Genomic DNA, 13,483 nt, shown 5'->3' with positions numbered 1-13,483 from the left:
CCACTCCCTTAAAGGGCCCCTCCCAGACACAGTTGCACTAAACAACACAAAATACACAGAGCCGACAACTGGTTGCAGACCCTGTGCTTGCAGCACGGATCCCCAGCTGCCGCAGCAGCAGCCAGAAGCCCTGGGCTAAGGGCTGCTGCCCACGGTGACCATAGAGCCCCGCAGGGGCTGGAGAGAGAGCGTCTCTCAACCCCTCAGCTGATGGTCGCCATGGCGGACCCCGCTATTTCGAAGTTGCGGGATGCGCAACGACTACACGGTCCCTACTTCGACGTTGAACGTCGAAGTAGGGTGCTATTCCTATCCTCTCATGGGGTTAGCGACTTCAACGTCTCACCGCTTAACGTCGAAGTTAACTTCGAAATAGCGCCCGGCGCGTGTAGCCGTGACGGGTGCTATTTCGAAGTTAGTGCCGCTACTTCAAAGTAGTGTGCACTTGTAGACGCGGCTATTGTGTGCTTCTGTGAACTGTGGTACTCCTGCCGCCCACCCCCATTAGCAGTAAGGGAAGTTGATGGGAGTCAGGCTTTCATTGACCTCTCTTAATGGAGATGTCATGGAAGCCCGAATTAAGATCCATCTATTCTAGCTACACAATTACCATATCTGGAATTGCTTACCTTAATTCTACCTTCCCCTATAGTGTAGACCTGTCCTAAGCAGTGTGCCTTGCAGTTTCTCATTAAGTCCCATGCAAAGGCTTTGGGCTGCAGCAGGGAGAGATGCCTCTACCCAGGTCCAGAAGCTGCAGGGCAGGCAGGGAGGAACCTCTTCCCCCCGGCCCCAGTATAGAGCTGCTGCAGCCCACAGAGGGGAGCTGATTCCTTTTGGCCACAGCATGTAGAGGAGCCCTTCCCTGCTAGCCCTGGCATGAAACCACTCTGGTAAGCCCAAGACTCAAACCCCTGCCCCATATTAAGCTCCCACCCCAGCCTGGGAATCCTTCTGAACCCCAAAGCCATCATCTCCAGCCCCACCCCAAAGCACACCCACCCAACCCAGAGCCTGCAGCCACTCCTGTTCTCCAACTTGGAACCTGTATTCTATCCTGCACCCCACCTCAAAGCTAGGAGCCCCTCCCCAAACCTTGAGCTCCCCTCCTGCACTTCAAACCTCTGGTGCCCCGCCCCAAGTCTCCAACCCCAGCCAGAGTCTTCACACTTCTGCCTCTCAACACTCTTCCCTAAACCTGAGCCCCTTCCCACTCTCAGACCCCCTTGGCCTTACTCTTGTCCCATGAATTTTCTTCTGTTCACCAGTATGAAGATTGTGTCGCACATCATCTCCTCATTGGGGTGTGTAAGAAAATTCATTCTAGATAACACTGCTGGAAATTTAATGATAAAAATTGTATAGCTTTTCTTCTTCACAACTCTGTAGGTGACTGGGGGACTTAACAGCAGGGCAGAGGGAAACTGGAAAACCTCACAAGGGGCAAAAAATTGATATCTCTGGCCTCCTGCATATCTTTTAGGTTGTGCGGAGTTGGGAAATCCTCACAGAGACATCCTCACACAGAATCCCTGTTTGCTGCTTTAAACACAGGATAGAACAATATCACTATAGAAATGTGCTGAAAGCTGAGGTAGGGAATATTTTGGGGTCCTAGGTATATCTCTTCATTACCACTCATTTTGGAGGCCAGTACTTCTGTCCATGAATTTGTGCATCTTGCATAGTTTCTTGTCATTAAGTCCTGTTTGCTACACGTGTATTAGCAATAGTGGAATGCCTCATCTGGCTTAGAAAGGGAATTTGGACCATCACCTATGCTGTGACCTTCCCATCCTTTCTCATAAATAACGGTATACCACTAATAGGCTATGTCTACACTAGCCACCCCCCCTTTCGAAACGAGGATGCTAATGAGACACTTTGGGAGATGCTAATGCGGCACTGCAATGAATATGCAGTGCCTCATTAGGATGATAGCAGCAGCAGAACTTCAAAAGTTCTGCTTTCAATCGTGCATGGCTCATCTACACAGAGTCCTTTTCGAAAGGACCCTGTGCACTTCGAAATTCCCATATTCCTATAACCAATATTAATTGCAGCACCTCAGTAGCATGTCCCAAAGTGTCTCATTAGCATCACCCTATCGAAAGTGGGGGGGCTAGTGTACACATAGCCATAATGTTTAACACATTTTGGATTGGAAATTTCAGTTGAATAATCCTCCATGTGAAACCCTTGGGATTCATGGAACATTTCACAAGCAAACTGGTGCCCATCTGAATATTTACACTAAATAAAAGGACTGTTCTGATAACAACAAGGGAATGCATCATTTTCTCACACAAATATTAATCAAATTCTTTGTACCTCCAACTATACTGCCATCCTACAGTATTATTTCTCAAGAGTGGACATGGCTGATGTTTTCTAAGAAAATATGCAAATTACTACAAGTTTTAAAATGTAGCTTTACTACTTTTTTCTCTAGTTTTCAGACTGAACTACAGTGCCTCTGATACAAATGACAGAAATCGGGTCAAAAGCAGATTAAAGAAGTTTATCAGCCGAAGACCCTCACTGAAAACCTTGCAAGAAAAAGGACTTATTAAAGGTGTGTTTTCTCTTTTCTGTTTTTCTGAGTAAAGCTGAATGTTCACTAATTAGTGTTACTGTTTCACAATATTCTCATTCCTGTCTCTAATTAAATGCATTGGACCATTTGGATTTCACAGCTATTTCTGACTGGATACTTCTTCTGTGTATCAGTGAACTCATTCACTTACGTAAAAGTTTAGTTTGTCTGACTAAAACAACATGCAGTGACAGGAACTTCTGTATTTCTTGGCTTTTTCAGAAGATGTTTTAGTATACATATACTAGAAGCTTTCATGTTACACTATTTTAAGTCATCTCCATTGTAAAGAAGCATGCTGTACACCTTCGTTGTCTAGCCCATATTTCTAGTTCTTTCTAAGAGAAGATTCTTGTGTGTGTGCGCACGTGTGTGTGGTTAGAATGCCACTAGTTGCAAGGTAACAGTACTTAAGAGTTTGGAAAAGAGCATTCTTGGGATCAACCAACTGCACTGTTAAAAATATCAAATATCAGAAGCTTTGGGGTTTTAAAATACATAGTAATAGAGGAGAAAAAACATTGTTACGTTTTTAACAGTGCAGTCATTTGTTCCTAGTAATGTTCTTTTTCAAACTCTAGATACTCTTAACCTTGTAACTGACCACCAATGGTCAAGCAAGACCATATTTTCAAATAGCTTCTGAAATTGTGCTTGAAAGATTTGCCCACTCACCAGATAGTGCGTTGAAAAACCTGTCATTATATATGAAAACTGGCTAGATATAGGTTCTGTGCCACAAGGTCTTGGCACCCCTTTCATGCCAGCAATCCTGAATCAACATCATGCCACTGCAATCACAGCAAGTCAGAGTAGCTTTGTGGGGGAGAGGGGAAGGCTTTAATTCTAACACATTTGACCAGGATCAAAGTGTTGGCAGAAAGCTGGCTACACACAGGTCTCCAAAGGTGCACAGAGCAATGCTTGGGATCATCTGAGGATCTGACCCTTGGTATCTGAAATATTATGGGCCAGATTCTCCCAGCTAGGTCCCACAAACATGGGCACACAAATTCCTGACTATTAGGAGGGGGATATTTTTTTAAAGTGCCTAAAGAGTTTAAGAGCACGTCTTGTAGTGAAACACAATGAGACCTGTGATTCTAAGGTCCTAAGGAACCTTTGAAAATCTCCCCCTACATATACATTAGATATTACAAATACAAATTAGTCACTTTCACCTTTGTTTGTGTAGCTACGTGTGCATAACTTTAAAAGTCTGTCCTCAATCAACTACTGTATCACAGTTTAACATGTAAGGGGGTTTGATGCCATTTTAAAGTGCAGTTTAGGTTCAGAGTGGTATTTGAGTGAATCATTTTAGTTTGTTTCAGTTATTATGGTATCAGAGCAGAAGCTTTTGTTGTAATTTATAGTCTTTTAATTTCTGTATTTAAGGGTTTTGGTGGGGGTTTTTTTGTTTTTTTTTTTTTAGTTTAATAAAGTGTAGCTGGTGAATCTCCTGTGGTGTTACAAGGGGATCAGATGTGATCCCTACTAACAAATCCAGATTCATTAGCATAACTCAAATCCATCCTCTAATATCTCTCTGTAGGAAAAGCAGATGCATTTGTTTTCGGAGAGAGTTGCATTAGACTCCTGATTCACAAACATAGCCAGGTTCTGTCATAGAGAGAGTCAGGATGTGCATTCCCTAGCAGAGTTTTAATAATAAACTAATGTAACCGTACAGAAAACATGTTAGTTTTCTTCCAAGAAGATTCATTAGGATTAGGTTCTGGCCATGCAAATGAGTCAGGATTCGTAAACTGGGCTTAATTCCAATCTACAGTAAGTCTATGTGAAATGCTCATTTGATAAGGTTCCTTCATTGTCTTCAGTGGAGTTTATCCCTTAATCTGTTATAATGTTATGAAAATGCAGTTGCAGTGCTTACACACAGACCACTTTTAAATGTTAATTTTTAGGCTTATATTAAAACATTTTAAATAGCAAATTGCAACTATCCAGATTAAAAATAAAGGGCTTAAAATTTTCATGTTTTAAAATGCATCTATTTTAGGTGAATCTAAAGGTGAATTAAATGGCTATGGCAACATTGCAGAACTGTGTATTTGCTCTCTTCTTGTGGGGGTAGGAGGGAGCTTTTGAACAATTTGTACAAGACATTCCTCCAACTCTGAGAATATGCATACTAACTTTAATCCCAGGGAAGGAATACTGCTGTCAGAATTATAGATCCCTTGAAATAATTAATACTTTCCATAAAAGTATATCTACAGCTTTGTAGGACATCACAGTGCCAAACCTATAGTAAAAGGCATACAATGAGCTAGTGAAAAATTGATATAAATATCTGTGAAGCATGTGGTGATAATTACACCAAAGCAGTGGCCCTGTAGGTGCTATGAAAACCTTCACTTTTCATCAAGTGCCATTCATATTTGCCAGGGCACTAGAAAGCTTTCAAATCCATATTGCTTTTTTATTTTGTGTTTTGCACTAGAACCAAAACTCCAATATATTTAACACATAAATTGTCGGCACAAGTGAAGACATTTTAAGGTGGAACGTTCACTTAAATGCATTCAGCCCTCTTTTCAGTTTGTCACTGATGTATCTACATTTAGTGAGAGGACTCAACGTATTTCTCAACAGCAGCTTAACTTGGGATATATATGTTTCAGAATTAAATTGTCGGTATTTTTGCTTTGTTTTGTCCTGAGATACTTTGACTCATCAATATTAGTAAAATCTAGAGATAATGTAATTTTCATTTCCCCTTTATAAAACTCTTTTAAAATTTGTAGTACAAAATATGGATACTGGTTCAAGGAGAGTGATTAACATGGAAATGTGATTTGCATGTGGATTTTAATGTAATGTTCATCTGTCTCTGAAATGTGCAGTTTATCTTTCTTCCTTCTCACTATCCCATGTACTTTCAGTGTCAAGTAACTATTTAGGCTCTAAGGGCCAGATTTCTACTGGTATGTAGGTCTCTGAAGATGCAGATAGGTGTTTAATTGAATTTTCAAAAGCACCTAAGCAACTGGCTCAATTAAACTTAAGCATCTAGATGCTTTTGAAACCTCTCTAGGCATGTACCTTTAGGCATCTAAAATCCTTTGAAAAACTGGAGCTACATTTCTTATTGAAGCATTAAACAATTAATGTCATTAAAGTGATATGGATTACATTACTAATGTAAGTAGTTCCTCAAGAAGAAGTGCTTTAGTGTTTCTAAGAGTAAGCTATAATCATTTCATAAAACAGAAAATATATCTGTATGTATCTTTTAATACTGTGAAGTAAAATTGTTATTTCTAAAATTTCTACTTTTTATGCCATATATTATTTGTTAAAGAAAAGTATTTTAGTGTTTTTATAGCTACTATATAATATAGTATCTATATCTTGAATTATAAATTTAATCAGTATCTATATATGATCAACAATGCCATATAGCTGTAAATAAAAAGCATTTCTGCAGTTCTGAGGCTGTTACTAAAAGAATAATTTTACTCAAGTCACTAAGGTTTGGCTCTTCAGTGACTTGGGATTGAAAAACTCTCAGAATTCACAGATTGCCCTCATTCTGCTAGAGAAAAGATTGCATAAATCTTCCTTTTGAACCTAATGTTGCTACTTAATTGAATTGTGACCCTTACATGTGAGTTTTGTTGTTTTACTCTTGTCCAAAATTAGTCTTTAGTCTTCAACATTATACTGTTCTGCTAGCTTTCTGGGTTCTGAGCAGTTATATTACACATTTAGTACTATCGCAGTGATTGTTATTATTTAAAAGTGGTGAGGACTATATGTATAATAAAACACCACAAAATTTACTTTTATTTAATGATAACATGGCATGAATAAGAACTAAGCGTTAATGAAGGTGGGTGAGCTCACGAAAAACTCACCTAATAAGTAGCTCTGTCCCATGTGATTTTTTTCAGTATTGCTAGTGTAACCCCAGAGGCACTGAAACCACTGAGAAGGGAGAGTAAAGTCTCTCAGTGCCATTGGGGTTGCACTAATAAGAGGGGTTTATTTGAGTTAATTTTAAAAGTTAAATGTAAGGGGAAATTAAGGCAACAAGGAAGGGAGAGACCAGAAATGAGAGCAGCAGTGGTTATACAACCAAAAAGGTAACAATAAATTCTATTTTATTATTCTTTATATTAATGTTCTATTGAACTGCATCCTTCCAATCACTGGTTAAGCAACTGGCATGTTGTGTGACCTGAGGTGGATGAGCCGTAGGGTTTTCTATTTAATGCAGTCAGCGAAAGTGGGATCAGGAAGAGAAAGGACAGGGTCCCACTCTGTTCTCTCAGTGGGAAACCAGATTGGCTCATTTTAATTCAGTATTAAATGGTAAGAAATCAGAGACTGCAGATGAGGGAGTCAGTAATCGTGATCCATAGTAGGCTTTTGATTTTTCAGAGAACTGTGTGTGGATGTCTTCACATCCTCACACCATAACTCCTGTTGATGATACTCCAAAGATTAAAAGAATTCATAAGTCAGCATACTCGCTGCTATGTTTTCACATTCACACATTAATTAGCTATTGGAAGTTGGGAGTTTGTATAGGAAGTATGAGAGTTTAAGGTTGGATTCAGTACTCACTGAAGTCAATAGCAATATTCTTATTGAGGTTAGTGAGTCAACAACTTTTTTTTTCAGTACAAGAAGTTGGGCTTAAAAAGTATATTCTCTGGGACATTCCCTGGGACATAAGGAGCTCAGAGATCTTTTTTAAGGTTAAGGGTTATTGCTCTCAGGAATGATGGTCAGAGACCATTCAGAACCTGTCATGTCCATTTTCTGAGGAAGAGGAGTAGAAGGAAAAGTTGTTAATCCCTGATAGATAGAAATGAGTCAGAATGGCAGAATGTGTCTCCCAGTGTGTTCCATGGTTCATTTCAAAGGCACAGTTATTACAGTAAAAGAAGTCATAATTTACCAACCATTTCCAGATAGTGGTATCTACCCTATGTTTTTCCATTGCTAGAAATAGGAAACAATTATGCACAGATACGACTAGTTACTGTTGGCAAATGTTGGTTTTTTGTTTTTTTTAATGAAAGTCCACCAAATACACAGCAAATCTCCAACTTAAAGGGCTAGGCAAGATACCCTCTCACTGGCATAAATCAAAATATTTCATTGACATCCATGCTTACTTAAGTCAGCTGAAAACCCATCCCACTTATTGCAGAAGTACCCTGGCTTTATTTGTAGCCCTATTATGTGTGTATTGCCAACATTTTAACTTTTGACTTAGTTCCTGTTGTTATGGTCACTGTATACACATGGGCTGTGGACATACTAGCCCCTTCTTTCAGAGGGCCTAAGGTAAAGTAGCACTTTGGAATAGCCTAATGAGGCACTTCCATGAATATGCAGCACCTAGTTAGCATAATGGCAGCCACTTGCACTTCGAAACTGCTGGTTTCAAAATGCACACTGCCTGTGCAGCCAGGGGCCTTTCGAAACAACCCGTGTGATTTCAAAAGCCCCTTCTTCACAAAACCAAATGGGAAGAAGGTGCTTTCAAAATCAGGGAGCTATTTCAAAATGTTCCCAGCTAAACAGGCAGCATGCATTTCAAACCCAGCAGTTTCGTAGTGAGTGTGGCTGCCCTTATGCAAATGACGTGCTGCATATTGATGGTAATGCCTCATTAGCATGTTCCAAAGTGCCACATTACCATAGCCCCTCCAAAAGGAGGAGTTAGTGTGGCCACAGCCATGTAGTAGTTAAATTGAAACTGAAAATACTCTTGCTGAACAGTTGCAATATAAACCTACTCTATTTCTTGTCATTCTGAATGATAGCAGTGTGCCGCCAAAGGCAGAGATGCAACTCACTCCGTCTTGCACTTGGTTTGCTCTTTCGAGATGACTGCATAATACCCTGATCACACACTTCCCTACAAAACTCATAGGGACTAGGAATCACCTCACACTTCAGTGATGGCTTGTAATTTCAACCCAGCTTCCAATATACCACATCTTGCCCACAATGTATATTAAATATACAGAAAATGCCTTTTCTAGTACTCCCCACCCTCAAAATCCAGAAATTGTGAATTTGAAGTTTAGGTTCTCATTTCCACCTCTCTCCCTCTCTTTACTCTTCTCTTGACCCAGAAAATTAAGTGGTCATGGAGTGGATACATAACTCAACTTGACCTTTGATAAAAATTGTTAGCAATCTCACAGTACGCATTAAGCTCTAGCAAAGTTACATCAGCATTTATTTGCCCTTGGAATGGCCTGTTTTGCATCTCATAAAAAGCCATCTTCCCAGAAGCCTGAGGGGGTGATACTACAGGCTGCCTACCTTTCTATCCAGAATTAGAACACTAATATTCCTTTTTTCCAATGGCATTAATATTTTTTCTAGTGGTGCGCGTATGCTTGCATGTTAATAGAAATAAAAAAATAAACACTGTATGACATCTGTGAGCACTTGGCCACATCACATACGTGTACATGAAAACAGTATCCAGCGGTAACATTCTAAATGAGGCTGTGACTTCTGTAATCTGTTTTTAAATGCTCATTTTACATCAGTGCTCTCTCCTTTTTTCTGGATTTCTGCAGCTTAGACTCAATAGCTTGGACTTGGGCTGCACAAGCTGCATGTGAAGAGCATGTCTGTCAGGCTCCTGGCAGTGAGCTTGCAAACTTCGAAGGGGCTTGTTCACCATTATGATCAACGGATTGCATCTGTAGTTATCACATTTTATACCTTGCAACTTTGATATTATCCATGCCTTCCTCTTTTGGTGTCTCATTTTGTATCAGTGTACAACCATCATCTTGAACAGGAAGTTTGATGAATAAAGAATATGTAATGCAAGCCATACTGCCAAATATATTATGAATACATGGTTCTTCTTAAAAATGCTTGTTGGTTTTTCATTCTATGGTATTGACTAACTGTCTGCTTTTGATGCATGGTTTACCAGCCTGATGTAGACTTATGGTTAGAGCTTAACTTGTTAGTTCTGCTTTTGCAGCCAATTCAGAATAACTACAGATGCCCCAAGATATTAAAATTGACTGCTCAAATGGACTCAGCATGGGAGTTTCATTGGTTTTAAATTGATAACAGCTGAAACAGTGACTGATTAAAGCTGTATATGGGCACAGCATGCAGCTCCTTTGTACAAATTCTTGTGATCAGAGGCCACTGTATGGGAATTTTCTTTCTTACAATAAAAGATACTCCTGAATAATAATTAGTTAAACATTTTAAAAGTTGAACAGGAGATTTTCAGGAGCTTTTAGGGGAAATAACTCCTGAGAAGTTGGAATAAATTTTGAGAATATGAAGTGTATTTCTATTCAGAGGGGAGCATTTAAATTTAAGTAGCATTCCATAAGGTGGTAGTTGTGTCTATTTCCCTGACATTTCAGTTAAATAAGCTGGATAGGAAACATAAACTATTATAACAGGAAGTTAGAAGGGTTGTGTACATGTTTTTTTTTCAAATAATAAATGGAGTTCTGAAGTCCCTGTCACAGATAAATCAAACAAAATCTTTTGCTTCCTATATGAAAAGATTCAGAGAAGTAGCCATGATAGTCTGTAGCTTCACAAATAACAAGTAGTACCGTAGCACCTTAAAGGCTAAAAAATTTATTAGGTAGTGCGCTTTCATGACTAAGACCCACTTCCTCAGGGTAAAAAAGTTGTAAGGAAGGGGGCTTTACCTGAGGAAATGGGTCTTACCCACAGAAGCTTATTACCTAATAAATGTGTTAGTTTTTAAAGTTCTACAGGACAGCTTGTTATATAGGAAACAATGTTCTGGTTGCTTTCTGCTCCTCCAGGGATTTAATATATTTATACATCTTACATAAAAACATCTTAAGAGTAATAATTCATTTTTAATAAGTGAATTAAAAAGAAAGTAAATATCAAATTGTTGCCTACAACATTGAACTCTATAAATGCTTGTTTTCAAAATATTGTGCAAGCATAAAATATTGTGCAAATGTATGTGTTATAAGAATAAGCATACTGTGATGTAAACAAAAAAGCAGTCCAGTAGCACTTTAAAGACTAACAAAATAATTTATTAGATGATGAGCTTTCATGGGACAGACCCACTTCTTCAGATCATAGCCATACCAGAACAGACTCAGTATTGAAAGCACAGAGAACCAAAAATAGTAATCAAGGTTGACAAATCAGAAAAATATTATCAAGGTGAGCAAATCAGAGAGTAGAGTGGCAGAAGGTGGCAGGGGAGTCCAGAATTAGATTAAGCCAAGTATGCAAAAGAGTCCCTATAAGGACATAAAAAATTCCCATCCTGGTTCAAACCACGTGTTAATGTGTCGAATTTGAATATAAAAGAGAGCTCAGAAGCCTCTCTTTCCAATCTGTTGTGAAAATTCCTCTTCAGTAAGATGCAAACCTTCAGGTCATTAACAGAATGGCTCACTCCATTAAAATGCTGGCTGACTGGTTTGCGGATGAGGTGTGTTTTTATGTCTCTTTTGTGCCCATTAATTCTTTGTCTTAGAGAGTTTGAAGTCTGTCCTATATACAAAACATCTGGGGATTGTTGGCACATGATGGCATATATGATGTTGGTTGAGGAACATGAGAAAGTGTCCGTGATTCTGTGAATAACCTAGTTAGGTCCAGTAATGGTATCTCCGGAATAGATATGCGGACAAAGCTGGCAACAGGCTTTGTTGCGAGGAAAAGTTCCAGAACCAGTGTTCCTGCGGTATAGACTGTGATTGTTGGTGAGAATCCTCATAAGGTTGGGATGTTGTCTGTAGGAGAGAACAGGCCTGTCGCCTAGGGCCTTCTGGTGTGTGGCATCCTTATTAAGGATAGGTTGTAGGTCTTTAATAATGTGTTGCAGAGGTTTGAGTTGGGGGCTATAGGTAATGACCAGTGGTGTTCTGTTCTTGGCTTTTTTGGGCCTATCTTGGAGAAGCTGATGTCTGGGTATTCATCTGGCCCTGTCAATTTGTTTTTTTTTTATTTCTTCTGGTGGGTAATACAGGTTTATGAATATTCATAAAGAAGTGGGTCTGAATATTCATAAACCTGAATTACCCAACTGCATACTCAATCACTAAATGATCTTGTTTACCATTTATACCAGTGGCATGACAAATAAACCTATGTTGCCTCTCTGTCTTTATGGTCCATGAGGTTTAGACAGACAGAATACTTAGCATCTGTTATCTAGGCATAACAAAAAGTGTGTCTCAAAACCTTAAAATAAGTAAATAGTGTTACATCCATTTTTACTGGTAGGTAAACTGAAGTTAAGAAGTTTCTCTTGAGATCATGCAGCAAGTCAGTATTAGACTCAAGAATAAAACCCAAAGGTGAAATTCTGTCCCAACTGAAATCTATGGGAGTTCTGATATTGACAGAAACTTCCTAATTCTGGAAAATGGGAAAGTAACTTCAGTTTATTGGATGCCAGGTGTGAAGCACTTATTGTAGTTATGGCAAATGGCTGAACCATAAAGCACGAATTGTTCCTCAGTTGCTGATATGTTGGCTGTCTGAAGACAATGCAATCCATTGCCCTGGTTACTTCTGACTTATGAGCCGTGTCTACACGTGCACGCTACTTCGAAGTAGCGGCACTAACTTCGAAATAGCGCCCGTCACGGCTACACGCGCCGGGCGCTATTTCGAAGTTAACTTCGACATTAGGCGGCGAGACATCGAAGTCGCTAACCCCATGAGGGGATAGGAATAGCACTCTACTTCGATGTTCAACGTCGAAGTAGGGACCGTGTAGTCGTTGCGCGTCCCGCAACTTCGAAATAGCGGGGTCCGCCATGGCGACCATCAGCTGAGGGGTTGAGAGACGCTCTCTCTCGAGCCCCTGTGGGGCTCTATGGTCACCGTGGGCAGCAGCCCTTAGCCCAGGGCTTCTGGCTGCTGCTGCTGCGGCAGCTGGGGATCCATGCTGCAGGCACAGGGTCTGCAACCAGTTGTCAGCTCTGTGTATTTTGTGTTGTTTAGTGCAACTGTGTCTGGGAGGGGCCCTTTAAGGGAGCGGCGTGCTGTTGAGTCTGCCCTGTGACCCTGTCTGCAGCTGTGCCTGGCACCCTTATTTCGATGTGTGCTACTTTGGCATGTAGACGTTCCCTCGCAGCGCCTATTTCGATGTGGTGCCGCGCAACATCGAAGTTGAACATCGACGTTGCCAGCCCTGGAGGACATGTAGACGTTACTCATCGAAATAGCCTATTTCGATGTAGGCTTCACGTGTAGACGTAGCCATGATGTTACAAATTCCATAGCCCCTCACATAAGATAAAGTTTTACATCTTTTTAATGTAATTCTCATCAGAGAGCATTCCATGTTATGTGAAGAATTTGACAGGTCTTCACTGAAATGTAAAAAGCAATTAAGATGTCAAAGGAGGAAATACTAGTACATTTTTATCATAAATCTCTATGTGCATAATTACTACTGGAGAAAATTATAAATGTTTCATAAAGAGGATGTAACTTGTCCATTCTTTGTCACAAAAAGAATCCCTAAGGAGGTAACAAATCACTCACTACACACATGCATGCAACTTTCTACACTGTATTTCTGTGACCCCAAACCTGCATTCCTTGTGCACCCAAAAGTTTGACTAACTCAGTGGACTTTTATATCAGACTACAGAATACTTATATTTGGATGTGTTGGGATGGACCTGTCTTCATATGTTGACTCAGGAAATCCAAAACTCTTTCCCCTGTATTATAGGGCAAGTAGATCCAACAGGCTACAATAATTTGGACAAGCAAGAGTCACTGGTGTTACTCATTTCCAATTGCACTTTAAAACAAATATTCTATTCTATTCTATTCTATTCTATTCTATTCCGTTGTTCCAATTACCCTGCTTAAAATGTATACCTTAAA

General features: G+C 39.8%; 1 protein-coding gene across 1 annotated transcript in view; it reads left to right on the top strand.

The window, feature by feature from the left end:
* The window catches only part of ARHGAP15 (Rho GTPase activating protein 15), a 500,572-nt gene that overhangs the window by 289,274 nt on the left and 197,815 nt on the right, over positions 1–13,483 (top strand). Inside the window, exon 9 of the mRNA XM_075001536.1 lies at positions 2,453–2,575. Within this exon, the coding sequence (XP_074857637.1) occupies positions 2,453–2,575 (123 nt within the window). The remainder of the gene's footprint in view (positions 1–2,452; positions 2,576–13,483) is intronic.

Source organism: Carettochelys insculpta, chromosome 8 (assembly GCF_033958435.1).
Source record: "Carettochelys insculpta isolate YL-2023 chromosome 8, ASM3395843v1, whole genome shotgun sequence".
Taxonomy (NCBI): Eukaryota; Metazoa; Chordata; order Testudines; family Carettochelyidae; genus Carettochelys; species Carettochelys insculpta.
This window is presented reverse-complemented; position numbering and strand designations above follow the sequence as displayed.